The 17,672-nt window shown below is 37.8% G+C and overlaps 1 protein-coding gene across 1 annotated transcript in view; it reads left to right on the forward strand.

The window, feature by feature from the left end:
- sdr42e2 (short chain dehydrogenase/reductase family 42E, member 2) overlaps window positions 1–17,672 on the forward strand; it is a 37,907-nt gene that overhangs the window by 5,903 nt on the left and 14,332 nt on the right. The window contains exons 2-6 of the mRNA XM_056237232.1: window positions 10,409–10,574; window positions 10,653–10,822; window positions 12,194–12,289; window positions 13,366–13,423; window positions 14,503–14,621. Of these exons, the coding sequence (XP_056093207.1) occupies window positions 10,421–10,574; window positions 10,653–10,822; window positions 12,194–12,289; window positions 13,366–13,423; window positions 14,503–14,621 (597 nt within the window). The 5' untranslated portion in view covers window positions 10,409–10,420. The remainder of the gene's footprint in view (window positions 1–10,408; window positions 10,575–10,652; window positions 10,823–12,193; window positions 12,290–13,365; window positions 13,424–14,502; window positions 14,622–17,672) is intronic.

Genomic DNA, 17,672 nt, shown 5'->3' on the forward strand with positions numbered 1-17,672 from the left:
TTTCTTCTCAAGTGTAGAAAAGTCAAAGTTCGCAGACCAGGAGATTGTTGAGGTATAAGTTCTTTATTGTCGCTGCAGTCATCTCAATCTAATCTAAAGTCTAGTAACTTTACATTGTATCTTATAGGCATTTTAGGGGGGAGGAGTTACATGGAGGTGGAAACAAAGCAAATGTAAATGAGGTATACAGGTTTTGGGACCTGCTCAGCATGTGTCCTCACCCGGTGAGACCTGGGAACAGGAAAGACTGTCCCTTCTCGTATTGACACAGGAATTCACACTGAGAAGAAACTCCCAAGATGATAAAGATCAGGTTTTATAACTCCCTCTCAGCATGACAATGTGACCGGGGAACAAAGACCCCAGTGTCTTCTCATACTGAGATGAAACTCCCAAGATGATCAGGCATGTTTGGGACATTTTACAGTAGTTCCAGAATTCCCACTAATACTATAGTATTGGAAAATCTAAATTAAACAGTTAATAAATTTGTATTCCTTCAACACTCTCCCATCTCATCCACTCTCCCTGCTTGGCCTGGGAAATGGCCTTTATACACCTCATCCTCTCCTCCTGCTTTCGCACCTCGTTGACTACCAGCTTCCTCCTTTGAGCTGGGCCTGCCTTTTGCCATTTAGGAGGAGCTAAACTGAGCCCAAAACCCCCTCTTCCATGCTGTACCTGTCCCACGATACCCCCAATTTGAAGGTCAGCCTTTGCCTCTACTACAGATTTCTTTGCTGACCACTTTCTACCAGTTTTTAACACAGGGGCTGCCTCCCTTACACATTTGTCACGTGACTCTACTAATGTCATTTCCAGTCTGACCTTGGCACACTTAAACTCCTCGGTTAAAGCAGAGACTGGCAGCTGCAATATTCCTTTACTGTAAAGTCCCACTCTGCTGAGGCAGCGTGGAACTCCCAACCATTTCCTGATGTATGAACTTATTAACGCTTCCAGCTTATCCACTGTTGTTAAAGAAACCTTGTACACAGTCAGTGGCCACAGCAACCTCGGCAGTAGACCAAACTGAAAGCACCAGAGTTTTAGCTTGCCTGGTAGAGCACAGCTGTTTATGCTCTTCAACCCTTCCACTGCTTGTCGTCTAACTTCTCCCACTCGAACTGTGTCCTTTAGATCTCCATCGTACACTGTCAGAAATAGGGGTACAGTAGGAGTCTATTTCTGTCCCCCAAGGTACATATATGTACACAGCAAAATTCCCAGTGTTAAATTAACACTCTCGGTGTACATATAGGTCCAACTACAGGGTGTTAAAAATGAACACTGAAGCAGTGTTGAAGTTAATGAGATAATTAAGTGATTAATTAAGTGATGACTGGCCATTAGTGGTGACACCCGATGTTAATAAGAAGAATCATTGAAGGAAAGAGAAACAACAAGAACGAAAAAAAGAGAAACACAAGAACTACTGACTTCAAGCCTTTACACATTATTGCACTTATTATTACCAGTGTAACTTTATTTCTGTCATACATCTACAAAAGTTTTTGAGATTCAACAGAAGTTTAGACGGCAATGTTTTATGGAATGTTTCATTTCAAGCCACCATTATAGTGGTCAGTGTTTGCTTTAGTTGGGCTCTTGACCCTTTTCATTTTGTATTTTTAGTTTTTCTCTGGCTGTTCCAACATTGTGTTTATAAAGCACATTTGTTATTGCACGAGAAAACCTGCTAACAATATGTTGTGACGATGACATTATCATCACGTAGTGACCTGATTCACTGATGTCATTCAGAGTCTAAATCTTTGATTTTATGATTGATATTGCGTTTTAGTATTGTTTATTGTAGCCCTGAGATTCTACAGTTTGAGATCCAACAGCAATATGAACAATTTTGAAAATTCTTTGTGCACTTGAGTTCTTGTGTTTAGACACACAAACATCAAGAATCAGCATATGAATCACAACAATGGTGACAATAAACAAACTAGTGACACACAGATCAACTCTGAACATCACAAAACAAGCTATTAAAGGCATAACAAAACAATAGCAAAATAAAAACAAACAGGAAAAACAATGAAAATTACAGGACAATTCAGCTGCATAATTTATTCATACTGCAATGCATGATGGGAGCCATGGATGCATTTTGATTGGTGGCTCCCATCATGCACTGCAACATGAATCTTTTGTGTGATTGTCACCATTGTTGAGATTCATATGTAGATTCTTGATATCTGTGTGTGATTTTAAAACCTTCAGATTATTAAAGCACTGCTGGAATTAGCTACTGTAATGAATATGAATAGAACCTTTGTATAATCAGTTTATAATGCTGGTTGAGTGAACCAGGACACTACAGGATTGTAACTTCATTTAATCATAACCATCATGACCTGGGCTGTGTTTCCCCAAAGCATCTTAAGCCTAACTTGATCGTAGAATGATCGCAACAAAAGGTCTGTAGGATCAAATTAGGTTTACGATGCTTTCGGGAAACACAGCCCACGTCATGGTTTCTCTTGCAGTAACACATGTGCTTTATAAACACAGAGTTGGAGCAGCCAGAGAAAAACTAATGTTAAAAAGCAAAGGGTCAAGAGCCCAACTGAAGCAAACACTGATCGCCATAATGGTGGCATGAAACAGAACATTCCATAAAACATTACCATCTAAACTTCTGTTCAATATAAATAAGAATGTGTGTAGATGTATGACAGAAATACACTGGTAATAATAAGTACAATAATGTGTAATGGCTCGAAGTCAGTAGTTCTTGTGTTTCTCTTTTTTCTGTTCTTGTTGTTTCTCTTTCCTTCAATGATTATTCTTATTAACATTAGGTGTCACCACTACTGGCCAATCATTACTTAATTAATCACTTAATTATCTCATTAACTTCAACACTGCTTCAGTGTTCATTTTTAACACCCTGAAGTTGGACCTATATGTACACCGAGAGTGTACATATGTACACTGGGGATTTTGCTGTGTAGGTTCTTTAAAGAACCTTTGAGAATGGTTCTTCAAGGAACCTTTCAGTGAAAGGTTCTTTGGGGAACCAAAAAAGGTTCTTCTATGGCATCGCTGTGAAACCCCCTTTTTGGTTCTTCCTGGCACCTTTACTTTTAAGAGTGTAGGTACAACCTGTTTTTCCCATGCCACTTTTAACAATTTCCACAGAATTCGCAGAACTCCTGAAGCACTCTTGTACACTCTGTACGGAACTCCATTAGGCCCTGGAGATGATGAAGCCCTTGCCTTTCTCACAGCCTGCTCTACCTCTTTCCACTTAGGTGCACAGACCTCCATTTGGTATTCTGGTGGGTTGATAGGTGGTATGTCTGATGGAATTGACATAGGCTCATGCCTTTTTGCATCTGTATGCGTTTCCTCCAAATATCTCTCTAGCTCAACTCTAGATGCTTTTAAAGTGCCATTCTTCTCACTGGTGAATAACTTCTTTACGAATTTGAATGGGTCTTTATAGAAATTAGCCCTCGCACGTTCCTTCTTTTTGTAGCGTTTCCGTAGACGCTCAGCTCTGCGTAATGTTGCCAGCTTATCTTTTATGTCCCTTTGTAAGAGATTGAGTCCCTCCTTCTGACTTTGTTCTGCTCTTTTCCATTGCTTCCTCAGCTGTCTCCTTTCTCTAACTAACCCTTCAATTTTCTGCTGCCGTCTAGACATTCCAGGAGTAGTTTGTACTTTTTCCTCCCTTTTTTCCACACCAAACCTCTCACTTCCATATGCGTAAATGATGTCCCCAAATTTATCCAGCTTCTTTTCAACTGTACCAGTTAATCTTTCTAATGCAAAGCATAGATCTGTGTTTACCGTGTCCCATGCAGTTTTCTCACAAGCTCTTGGCCATGTAACTCCAGGCCTATGCCCGTTGAGGTTCTTTTCTCTCTTATGCTGGTTAGTCTGACCGGTTTCACAAGTATGAATATGTTCATCACTAACTGTGCAAGCCCTCCTCTCCTCTATGACAGGGGTGCTGATATCCTGCGAGCTGTGGTTTGCTTCCTGTCGCTGGATTTCATTCGACTGACTTGACTGACTTCGTAAGAAGTACTGATCAATGCGAGGCCCTTGTCCCTTCTCCCTCAAGCATTTCATTTTCCCTTGATGAACCTTCACACCCCTGACCGTTGTCGCCTTGCTCCAGCCACAGACACAAACTTGGAGTTCAATGACTTTACTAACTGCAGGTCTTGAACTAGTCTTACTCTCCATACTCATATCCGTTTCCATTCCTAAGTCGTTAACCATGTTGTCCAACATCGAGTCATCTTCCGCCCCCGCTCTCGCAGACTCTAGGGGTATTTTTCTCTTTAATTTCTCAGAAGCCTTGGGCGGGTGTCTCCAGCATCCTATAAACACGGAGCTGGATACTGCCGACAAGGGTAGCTAACCCTTACCAGCCCCATTGGGGTCTCTTTCCTCCTGTCAGCTGTCTCTCCAGGCTGTCACAAGGTCTTTCCATTGTTGCCATAGATAGTTTGGTTTAACTTGTTAGCAACAGCTTGGTGATTCTACAGCATATGATTATCAGTATTTTTCTTATAATCCAAAATATTTAATAAACATTGTTCTGATCAAAAGACTTTCAAATGAATTTATTTAGAAACGCAGACATCAATAATCAGCCTGTGAATCTCAACAATGGTGACAATAATAAGGCATGTTGCAGTGGCTGCCACCAATCACAACTCATTTATGGTTCCCATCATGCATTGCGGTATGAATAAATTATGATCTGAATTGTCTATGTAATTTACTTTTCCTAATTGAATATTCTGCTCGTCACCATTGTTGAGATGCATTGACTGAATCTTGAGGTCTGTGTGTGCCTAAAGGAAAGATTTTTTTTTAAAGAACTTTTAAGAAATCCTTTATATTATATCTAAAGTTCTTGATATTTACGCAGAATCACAGTTATGCTGTAACCAACAGCATAAATCACAAACATAAAGTTCAAATGATGAATGTCATAATATAACCAACATCATTAGATCACTTTTTTTTCTTTGTTCATCTGGCAGTTACAACTCAGATACAACAGCCAAACAAAATCTAAAGTTAATAATATAAGGGTCAAGAGCCCAACTAAAGCAAACAATGATCGCCATAACGGTGGCTTACAATTTTAGATTTTGTCCTTCAGTGATTCTGCTTGTTAACATCAGGTGTCTTCAATAATGCTCAATGATCACTAAATTAATCACTTAATTATCTCATTAACTTTAACACTCATATCTGCATCATATCTTCCATCTGAAAGCAGGTGAAGGTGATTTACTACTAATCAAAGAACCGGCTTTACTGAAGAGACGCGCATAACAATATCGTGCGATATATCGCCCAGCCCTAGTGTGGACTCATATACACTCCCAGGAGTGTTAATTTAACACTGGAGTTTTTGCTGTGTACAAAGAGCCGTAGTTAACTGACAAGCTGAGCCATATCGCATTAAATATCGCTGGCGATATGTCCGCGATATTAATGCGATATGGCTCAGCTTGTCAGTTAACTACGGCTCTTTGTAGTAAATGCCGCTCCATCTGAAAGCAGGTGAAGGTGATTTACTACTAATCAAGGAACCGGCTTTACTGACGAGATGCGCATAGCAATGTCATGCGATATATCGCCCAGCCCTAGTGTGGACTTATATACACTCCCAGGAGTGTTAATTTAACACTGGAGTTTTTGCTGTGTAGAAAGAGCCGTTGTTAACTGACAAGCTGAGCCATATCGCATTAATTATCGCTGGCGATACGTCCGCGATATTAATGCGATATGGCTCAGCTTGTCAGTTAACTACGGCTCTGTGTAGTAAATGCCGCTCCATCTGAAAGCAGGTGAAGGTGATTTACTACTAATCAAGGAACCGGCTTTACTGACGAGATGCGCATAACAATGTCATGCAATATATCGCCCAGCCCTACACCAACATTAATAAAAAAAATGTCTGCATTTAAAAATGCTGTAAAAAAGCCCATGTATGAGATAATTTTATTATAATTTTCCCCCGAACTGAATGAATAAGTATTTGAATGAATCGGTCTGAATTAATGATATGACTCACTCGTTTAAGACAGTGACTTACCGCCACCTACTGGCTGTTTTAGTTTCATATTTAAACATACAATTTAATTGATTCCATCATTTCATATTTCTATATTCATTTATTTTTAACATTAATCTCATAACGACTTTTATGCAATTGTAATTGCAGTGTAAAAGCATTCTCCTCTGTATTAAGATTTTATCACCAGATGCGTGAGATGCGTGGCTCACTAGCTGCGTTTCCATGAGCCCCTTTTGTTTGATTTAAGAAAGAATAATTCCAAATTGATGACTTGTGATTAATCAGTATCTAAGAGCAGCATCTATGAAATATGGGTTGTGTTTTAAGCATTTGAATTGTCACCTGTTATGCATACGAAATTAGGAAACGCGAATGTAAACCGTGTATTGAGTCGCGTTTCAAACTCATTGATCAATATGCTTGCGTAGGAGTCAGTGAAATGTGCGCTGGTTTCTCTCCGCGTTCTGCGCTGGTGTGCGAGTCTCATCGACAATAAACGCAAGCCAAACGCGAGCTCTTATCAGCCCTATCCACCGCGTTTACATTGTTATTAATAGTGGATACTTTCATGCGCTTCCATGTCCAAGTGTCTGCTATCAGACCCGTTGAAGTGCAGTTTCTGTTCATGTGTGCTATGCGTGTTAACCCTATATAGCCTACCCTACACACAGTTAGGGTGATATATGTGACTTCAAATGTGATATTGCGTTTCGTTTGGTCACACACCACAAGGTGTCACTGTGGCCTGAAAGCTTCAGCACTGCCACTCTGAGCTCGATTGCTGATGTCTGAGGTAAAACACGCCCCCCCCCCCCCCCCTCATTAGCATACGGACAAAGAAATGTAGAAATAAATAAATGTAGAAATAAATAAATGTGGAAATAAATAAATGTATAAATAAATGAATGTGAAAATAAATAAATGTAGACATAAAAACATATATACATAAATGAATGTGGAAATAAATAAAAGTGTAAATAAATAAATGAATAAATGTATAAATAAAAAAATAAATAAATGTGTGAAAAAATACAATTATACATAAATAAGGAAATAAAAGTATAAATACTCATTTATTTGTACTTTTTTACATTTCTTTGTATATTTATTTATGTATTTATTTATTTTTAATTAAGTCAGCTTTGGCATTCCATAAACAAGAACACAGTTAAAGCTTACACTCTAAAAAGAGATGTGTTAAAAATGACACATGTTGTGTCAGTTTTAACACATGTAGTGAGTGTGCTCAGGGACAACACATGTTGTGTCAAATTTAACACAATAAATGTGTAAGTCATTTTAACACACAAATTGTGTCATTTAAAAAAATAAAGCGAAAGGGGCAATAGTAAAATTATTAACCATTTAATCAATAGTCGAGTACAGAATGCATGTGCACACAAAGTACAAGACAATGTTTCAAGCTCAATGACTGGATAGACTCACTGGACTGTACATTATTCAGTTATTCAAGCTTCAACCCCTGATTGATAATGCTGCTCTTGAGAAATGTTCATGAAGAGAGAACAGTTAACCGATTTTGCACTTTGAATGAGATTAAAATGTAGCAACTAATAAAATACTGCATATAAATAACTTTTATTTACATGGCTTGTTTGTTTGAGAACATAGCAAACACTGCATACCATTCACAGTGATGGTGAGTGTCGCGCGCTCTTATAAAATGATGTGTTGAAAACAACACAACCTGTAAAAAGAGATGTTAAAAATGACACATGTTGTGTAGATTTTAACACATTGTGTAGATTTTAACATGTAGTGTGTGTGCTGCTCAGGGACAACACATGTTGTGTAGATTTTAACACATGTAGTGTGTGTGCTCAGGGACAACACATGTTGTGTAGATTTTAACACATGTTGTGTAGATTTTAACACACACAGTAAATTCCCCGGTGTTAAATTAACACCGCTCGGTGTTTATATGGGAACCACCAGCAGGGTGTTAAAAGTAACACTGATGCAGTGTTAGAGTTAATGAGATCATTAAATGATTAATTGAGTGATGATTGTTCGATTATTGAAGACACCTGATGATAACAAGCAGATTAACTGAAATAACAGAAACAAAACTACAACTGACTTCCAGACATAGCCTTAGATGAAATCAACTGAAAATACATGAAATATCTCTTATTACAAACCAGTTTGACCTTATGTCTTTTATTCATCTACAAAGATCTTTTGAGAATTAACAGTTTTAGATGTTGATGTTTTATTGAAAATATTTGGTCACCATAACGGTGATCAGTGTTTCCTTTAGTTAGGCGGTTTGACTCTTTACAATTTTTTATGTTAGTGGTTGTCTTTGAAACAGCGTTTACCAAAACACAATTTGTTGCAAAGGAAACCATAAACAAAGATGATCAGGTGATAAATATTTTATCATCATAAAGAAAAGTGTTCACTGTGTTATAAGTCATCACTGACCAAAAGTGGCTATTGTTATTAATTGATTTCTACCATTAATATATGATTTTTCTTTGACACAGATCAAATATTCTGAATACATTGTGAGAAAAGAAGACTTTCTAAAAGAGACACACACTAACATGTAGAATCAGCTTATGAGTCTCAACAATGGTGACTTGCTTCATGCTGCAATGCATGCTGGGAGCAATTAGTTTTATATAATGGTAGTTCCCAGCATGCATTGCTGCATAAGCATGTCACCATTGTTGTGATTCATATGCTAATTATTGATGTCTGTGTGTGGATTTTTTTTTTTTCCCACATTGTATTTTAAACATCAAAATTTAGAATGTTTGATCTGTGGCATGAAATTATTACTGATGAAAATAACCTATAAATAACAAGTAACCATTTTTGGTCAGTGATGCAATTAGTGAATCATTCGACTTCATGATGGTTAAAACTATTTAACCTGATCATCTTTGTTTCTGGCTTTCTTTGTAACAAATTATGTGTTTTGGTAAACACTGTTACAAACACCACAAACTTGCATAAAAAAGCCAAGTCAAACTGCCTAACTAAACGAAACACTGATCACCATAATGGTGTCTTTACAAAACCTATTATTTCCAATAAAACATCAACATCTACACCTCTATAATTCTCATTAACTAGTTGGTAATAAGAGTTGGTAATGCTGTTTGTAGAGTTGTTTAATCCTCCTCTGCTGAGATCTCAGAGATGTAATGTCTTCTTTTCTCTTCAGTTGATTTCATCTCCGGAAGTCAGTTGTAGTTATTGTCTCTCTTCTCTTCAGTGATTCTGCTTGTTATCATTAGGTGTCTTCAATGCTCAATCATCACGCAATTAATCAATTAATTATCTCATTAACTCTAACACTGCTTCAGTGTTACTTTTAACACCCTGCTGGTGGTTCCCATATAAACACCGAGCGGTGTTAAATTTAACACCAGGGATTTTACTTTGCACAGATGAATTATGTTGAATATCTGTCAGCTGTTAAATTTAACTACACAATTAGATAATACCAGTTTAGACCAACCGATTACCAAGCAATGCTTAATGTTGTTCAGTCTGTGTGTAAAAAGGTGCATTAGCAATTAAAGGAAAAACACTTCAGCAAAACATGGTCAGGTCAAAGTGTCTGAATAATTTCTGGTCCCAAATTTGTATTAATTTTACTGGTAGTCAGTGGTATACTTTTACGTGGTATATGTGGTATATGAGTAAATATGTGACTCTGGACCACAAAACCAGTCACATGGGCCAATTTGAGATTTATACATCATCTGAAAGCTGAATAAATAAGATTTGAAAATGTGGAGTCTGAGGGTGCAAAAAAAAAAACGAAACATTGAGAAAATCAACTTTAAAGTTGTCATTTATGTTTGCGATTGTGCTGCATTCACTCACAAAAATAAATGTTTTATATATTTACGGTAGGAAATTTACAAAATAGCTTCATGGAACATGACCTTTACTTATATCCTACTGATTTTTGGCATAAAAGAAAATAATAATAATTTTGACACATGTTGGTATTGTTGCCTATTGCCACAAATACACCCGTGCGACTTGTGACTGGTTTTTTGATCCAGGGGTCACATATGTCATAATATATCACAGTTTACTTTATTTTGCTATCCTCACTTGCTAGTAAAAAAATATATATCAAAAATTATATCTGGTGTCTGAATAATTTTTGGTTTGACTGTATGTTCAAAATAGTGTATGAAGACTCTGAGTAGTTTTTAGGTAAGGCGAGTGTAAGGAAAAGTTTGTCTTCCGCCTCTTTACATGGAGAGGTGAATTATGCATCGATTCACTCACTCACAGGCGGATCTGTTTCACAGCGTTCATTAGACTCTCACTGTCTCTGATCGTCCCCAGACTGAGTGCATTATGAAGGAGAACCGGTCCTGTGCGTGTCTCCTGGACTGCCGTCGGTCGAGCCACAGCGACGCACCCCCCCCTTTCAGACACCGAGCCAACGGGGCAGTGGGCGCCCTGTGCAACAGTCCCAACTGCATGCTGGAGGGCCCGGATCAGGCCCGGAGTGGGGCCGGAGCGGGACCGGATCAGAGCCGGAGTGGGGCCGGAGCGGGACCGGACCAGAGCTGGAGTGGGGCCGGAGAAGGACCGGACCAGAGCCGGAGCGGGGCCGGAAAGGTGCTGGTCACAGGAGGAGCCGGGTACTTCGGGTTCAGGCTGGGCCGGACTCTAGCCGGACAAGGGGCCACGGTCCTAATGCTGGATCTCCTCAAGCCGCCCTGGGATATCCCAGATGGAGCCGTCTTCCAGCAGGTACGGGGAAACTGGAGACTCTGGGTTGTGGAGGGGCTGTTGGGTAACAGAAGCAGGTGCAGCGTTCAAGCCTCCGGTTTCAGGACCCGCTTTCATGACTCGGATGTCTCGGAGAAACCGCTGGGCTAAGGGGAAGAGCCGTGAAAGTGAATCTGAAACTGCCATGTTAATGTTTCAGCAGGTTTTGCTCCTGTGGTTTTTTTTGTTTTGTTTTTTACAGTATTATGTGTTCTCAACTGGAGGGTCGCAGCACAAAAAAATGGTCTGATCTTATAGTGGGGGAAAGGCAATGCTCAATGTAACGGATAACTGCATTGTCATAGTTAGGATGGAAAAGTAAAGCGGGAGGAGAAAAGATGTCCATATTCTTGATGTCAAAGGTTGTGCATCTAACTTGGTAAACGACAGACAGGTTAGACAGATGTACAGGTTACATGATGTGTCCTCGTCCTTGAAAATCATGAACAAATCTGTGCAAAAAGGGCTTATTATTCCTGCCAACCAAAATGTGTTTTGTCCAGTGAAATATTGTCTCAAATGTTGAAATCATTTAATTTTTAAGCAAAACTTAGATACAAAAATTGATTTTTTTTTGTATCCAGTCCATGTCCCATTGAACATTGTGGTTTTACATGGAAATATGAATAACTTTTTTAAATGGTAATAACAACTTTTTTATGTTGAATTTGAAGGATATTTTTCTAACCAGTGGTTTTATTACTGTGTTGATGTCCAATGTAAAGCAAAACCAGGCCCTGAAGCAAAAACAGTATGTTAATTAAGAAATTTACATGATAGATGATGATGATGATGATGCAGAAAAATAAAAATAAATAGTATGTTACACCCCAGATAGCAAGGTGACATTGTTACAATGTTGAGTTTTCATTCATGCAAACCATCATTTTGGTTGAGATTGACATTTCAGTGTTTAAAGTATGTTGGATCATTATTGAAATTTCGGATGAAAGCCGACGGCACTCATGAGACTGAACCATCATCACTTTGTAATGTTAATTCAATGCAATTAGTGTTGACGCATCAGACTTAACATTGTTTCAATGGTTGCTTGCTAGATGTTTCCATCAATATAGAAATATTGTCTACAAGTAATCAAAAGGTTTTAGCCAAACTGTTGTGGTTCTATGAAGTCAAATAAACGTTTCTGAAAAGAATAATGTGAATTTTCATTCCCAATTTGGTTTTTCTAGACTATAGTTTCTTATAGTAAGTTTTATGGATTGAACAAAAATTCATTAATGGGAGAGAAAACTGTAATGAATGATTTTCTGTACAGATTGTATTCTTTATACATCACTGTGATTGAGTAGGCATTATGATTCAGTACATCTGTGTGTGTCTTCCTTCCAGATTGATATCCGGGATTATGATGCCCTGTATAAGATCTGTGCGGGAGTGGACGTTATATTCCACACCGCTTCCTACGGGATGTCCGGTCCTGAACAGGTCAGTGAGTGTAACACACATCTAATGAGAGCTCGGTCTGTAGAATCCACGAAACACGCATGGAAATATTACTTGAGTCCTTATTTTGCATTGAATTACAGTATATTAATATTTACATGTAGAACATTTGGTAACACTTTAGTTTAGGGTTCAATTATTGCTATTAATTATATGCTTATTATCATGCATATTACTAGGATATTGGCGGTTTATTAGTACTTATAAACACATATTAATGCCTAATTCTGCATTATCATCTTCTGCATTGCTTAATCTGAACCAATACCTGAATTTAACAACTGCCTTAACTATTAATAAGCAGTAATAAGGAGTTTATTGAGGCAAAAGCCTTAATAGTGAGAATTGGAACCGAACGAGTGTGACCGAACATTTTAATATGCATAAAACATGCTATACCACATCATTATTTCATTATATTCTTTTATAGGATGGATTGTAATAGCTTTATAGTAAAAAAAGTGTTGACATGTGCTGACATGTTGTTTGTCATAATATCTTTATTATTTATAATTTTCTACCTTCCCCGGTGTGTGCAATCGAAATCGAAAACACTTTTCAGAAAAATCATATTTTCTATCAGTTTTACATTTGTGAACAAGTTATTTTTATAACAAAGAATCACAGTTCTCAACACTGCTGTCATTACCATCATGCCAAGCATTTTAATCCATCAGCATTTTATCATTTAGTTATAATAGAAAAGACAAATGAAAAAAAAAAAAATGAAAAAAAAAACAGAGTGACAATTTGATTTTCAGAAGTCATTCATTTTAAAATGTTGAGTGTCATTGTGTGGATCCATAACATGTAAGCACTATCTTAAGAAAAAAACAAAGAAAAAACAAGTTTGTTATTGACACAATTTTAAAATTAATGTGTAGTTGTTATAAGCCATAATTAGATTTATTATGATGTGATAAATGCTTTAAGTTTCATTTTTTCAGTTTAACATGACTATTATTGTTTCATTATTATATCTGAGTGTTTAAGGAGTGAACCGATGTCATAACGTACGGAAGTGAAATACGCCGGTCATGTATTTTCTTGTTCTGCAGCTGAAGAGAAAGCAGATTGAATCAGTCAATGTTGGCGGCACGAACAATGTCATAAACGGTGAGCTTTCAACATTTGTATCATTCGGTACTGTAACTAGGCCTGTTGTTTCATACTAAAGCTTGTATTCTAATGGTATTAGAAATATTCCCCATTGAGTTAATTTCAGATATCAGATTCAAAGGCTAAATAGAGTTATACATTTATCGAGCTGTCCGTGTAGGCATCATACAGAATGTGTATTATAAGATCTTCTCCTTCTTTTGACCAGATTTACAGGCAACATCACATGTAGGGAGGCAATATTTGAAGGATATGGGACAAGCTTCACTAAAGAAATATTTAAAGGATTAGTTCACTTCAGAATTTAACATTTCGGACAATTTGCTCACCCCCACATCATCCAAGATATTCATGTCTTTTTCTTCAGTTGAAGTTTTTGAGGAAAACATTCCAGGATTTTTCTCCATATAGTGACTTCAATGGGGTCCAACGGGTTGAAGGTCCAAATGTGAGTTTCAGCTTCAAAGTCTCGACACGATCCCAGCCGAGGAATAAGAGTCTTATCTAGCCAAACCATCGCCCATTTTCTAAAAAAATAAACATTTACATACTTTTTAACCACAAATGCTCGTCTCTCACTAACTCTGTGAAGCGCCATACATTACGCAATCACGTTGAAAGGTCACGCCTGTTCCGGTTCAACAATGTAGGGAAGGGCGAAAAACTCCATCTCATTTTCTCCTCAAACTTCAAAATTGCGAGACCTTTCAAGAAGAGCATTTGTGGTTAAATAGTATATAAATGTAAAAAAAAAATTGAAAATGGCCGCTGGTTTGTCTAGATAAGACTCTTATTCCTCGGTTGGGATCGTGTCGAGACTTTGAAGCTGCACTGAAACTGATATTTGGATCTTCAAAATGTTGGACACCATTGAAGTCACTATATGGAGAAAAATCCTGAAATTAATTTCTTTTCGACTGAAGAAAGAAAGACATGAACATCTTGGATGACGTGGAGGTGAGTAAATTTTCAGGCAATTTTAATACTGAAGTGAACTAATCCTTTAACACAGAATAAGAAGTTTGATGTCATTTTAGGTCTGCTATAAGTGTGTGGTTCTGGTTGGTGTGTTGTAGTCTGTACGGAGCGGGGCATCCCGAGACTCGTCTACACCAGCACAGTGAATGTGGCGTTTGCTGGCAGACCCATTGAGGATGGAGATGAAGACTCAGTTCCCTGCGTGCCGCTGGACATGGTGAGATGCACACTGACTGTGCACTGATTCATCTTGCATTCAGGCCGTTTCTGAAGTACACATGTTGGTTTGTTCAACATTGAGACTTGTTTTTTGGACACCAGCCCTGTTCTAAAGCCGGCCCGGCTCCAGCTTTGTGCTGCAAGGAGCAGGTTTTGAAAGGGACTATTAATAACTCTGCTAGCACTGCTATGCAACACTCTTGATTAGCTGGGTCAAGCTCCTAAATTAGGTGGCCAGGCTTCTGATTGGATGGGCCCTCTGTCGAAAGCTAGTTATTTTAGTCGATAAAGTTTTAAATATAGATATTTTTCGTACACAAACGCATCGCTTCACTTCAGAAGGCCTTTATTAACCCGCCAGAGCCGTGTGGAGCACTTTTTTATCATGGATGGATGCACTTTGATGGATTTCCCAAAAAATACCCATTTACCGCCATTATAAAGCTTGGAAGAACCAGGACATTTTTAAATATATCTCTGATTGTATTAAACTATCCCTTTAATTCATGCTTAACTGATGCACAGATAATCATGAATTAATTTATGTCAACAAGAACAGGAAAAAAAAGAGAAACACAAGAACTACAACTGACTTTCAGCCATTATACATTATTGCACTTATTATTAACCAGTTTGACTTTTGTCATACATTTAGTAAAGGTCTTATTGAGAATAAACAGAAGATTAGATATTAATGGTTTATGGAATTTATAGTTTCAGGACACCACTATGGTGATCGGTGTTCGGCTTTAGTTGGGCTCTTGACCCTTTACTTTTAAATATGAGTTTTTCTCTGGCTGCTCCAGCTTTGTGTTTGTAAAGCACATTTGTTGCGGCAAGTGTAACTATGACATGGACTGCATTTCCCAAAAGCATCGTAAGCCTAATGTACAGACCATTTGTTGCAATTGCTCTATGATCAAGTTAGGCTTACGATGCTTTTGGGAAACGCAGCCCAGGTCATGACGGTTATGTTTCGATGATGAAATTAGAATCATGAAGTGGACTGATTCGCTGATCTCACCCAGCATTATTAAAGGTGTGGTATAATATACACCTTTTCACAAGATGTAAAATAAATCTCTGATGTCCCCAGAGTGTGTGTGTGAGGTTTTAGCTCAAAATACTCCACAGATATTTTTATATAGCATGTTAAAGTTGTCACTCTTTGAGGGTGAGCAACAGCGTCTCGTTTTGTGTCTGTCACAGAGGGCGGAGCTTCAACAGTTTGTGTCCTTTTACCTCACAAAGATATGCACTGAAAATTTCAAAAACTTTTAGCCTTTTATGTTCAAACCGGAGTCAGAAAGATGGAGAGACTCAGGAAGAAGGGGCAACATGTAGACAACATTTCTGAATGGTTAGTTGATGAATTTAGATAGCTTATGTGTAGTTATCTTCTAGTCATTGATTAGCATATTCTGTCTTGATAATCTATTAATCGTGTTCTGGGGAGCGGGGTTTATGTACATTTTGGGGTTGGTGATGTCACTAACCCGGGAGGAATATCATGTAGTCCCTACCAGCCGTTTGTTGTAGTTCTTAAAAAGCTAATTTCTTTAAAAGAAAATATCTCACTTTGAGCATTGTAACTCTGTCTGTAGATGTTGTTTATGCTAAAACAGCAACATTACACTCTAACTAAAGTTAGAAAAGTGAAATAATAATCAACCACCCCTTTAACTGGTTATACAAATGTTTTATTATTTTTTCATTACAGTAGCTAAATCCAGCAGTGCTTTTATAATCTGAAGGTTTTAAAAATACACACAGACATCAATAATCTGCGTATGAATCTCAGCAATGGTGACAATCAAACTAAATGCTTCATGTTGCAGTGGATGATGGGTGCCACCCTGGCAGCTGAATTTTCCTGTAATTTTCATTGATTTTTCCTGTTTGCTTTTATTTTGCTGTTGTTTTATTGTGACTTTAGTAGCTTGTTTTGTGATGTTCAGATGATAATGTCATCATTAAAACATATTGTGAGCAGGTCATAGTTTCTATTGCAGTAACAAATGTGCTTTATAAACACAAAGTTGGAACAGCCAGAGAAAAAATACAATTAAAAAGTAAAGGATCAAGAGCCCAACTAAAGCAAACACTGATAACCATAATGGTGAATTGAAATGAAACAATCAAGATCTAAAGTTCTGTTTATTCTCAATAAGACCTTTAGTAGATGTATGACAGAAATAAAGTCATACTGGTTAGTAATAAGTGCAATAATGTGTAATGGCTCAAAGTCAGTTGTAGTTCTTGTGTTTTCTCTTTCCTTCAATGATTCTGCTTATTAGCATCAGATGCCACCACTAGTGGCCAATCATCACTTAATTAATCACTTAATTATCTCTTCAACACCTATTATAACTTCAACACTGCTTCAGTGTTAATTTTAACACCCTGTAGTTGGACACATATTTACACTGAGGGGTGTTAATTTAACACTGGGGATTTTGCTGTGCTTGAACGCAAATGCCAATCAGAGTTGTTTAATTTAGTCCAAATTCTTTTCACCACTCAAAACACTGAACACATCTGCCTTCGAACGCAACCTTCGAAGGACGCAGCTCATGTTTACACCTGTGCCGCAACGCAACTCAAAAAAAGAAAAAAAGACAACAACCCATTATAATCCTTGATGCTGTCTACTGTACACTGGATGTACTGATCTGTTACATTACTGATCACTGTGGTCACAGGCATCAGAAGTGGATGACTTTCACTAAGGATTAGTGTGTCATGGTGAAGTTCGACTCGTGCTTTTCTCCTGTGTGCTCCGGTTCACTGTCCAGAAGAACAGTAGACTGAAGTTAAGGAAGGTTAATGGAATCAAATTAGTCCATCCGACACCTCACTCAAGTGAGGTGCTACACAAGTCACCCGCTTTTGTCTACCCAAACGTCATACATGAATACATAACATCTGATGAATCATACAACGGTACAGCTTACACACTCGGATTTCACTGGCGCTCATTTTCGGCTGAGGTTGACTAATGTGTGATGACTTTCACTAATGGCTGAAACAAGCTATCTATTTATTAGTT

This window comes from Rhinichthys klamathensis, unplaced genomic scaffold (assembly GCF_029890125.1).
Source record: "Rhinichthys klamathensis goyatoka isolate OS25496 unplaced genomic scaffold, OSU_Roscu_1.1 h1tg000484l_1, whole genome shotgun sequence".
Lineage (NCBI taxonomy): Eukaryota > Metazoa > Chordata > Actinopteri > Cypriniformes > Leuciscidae > Rhinichthys > Rhinichthys klamathensis.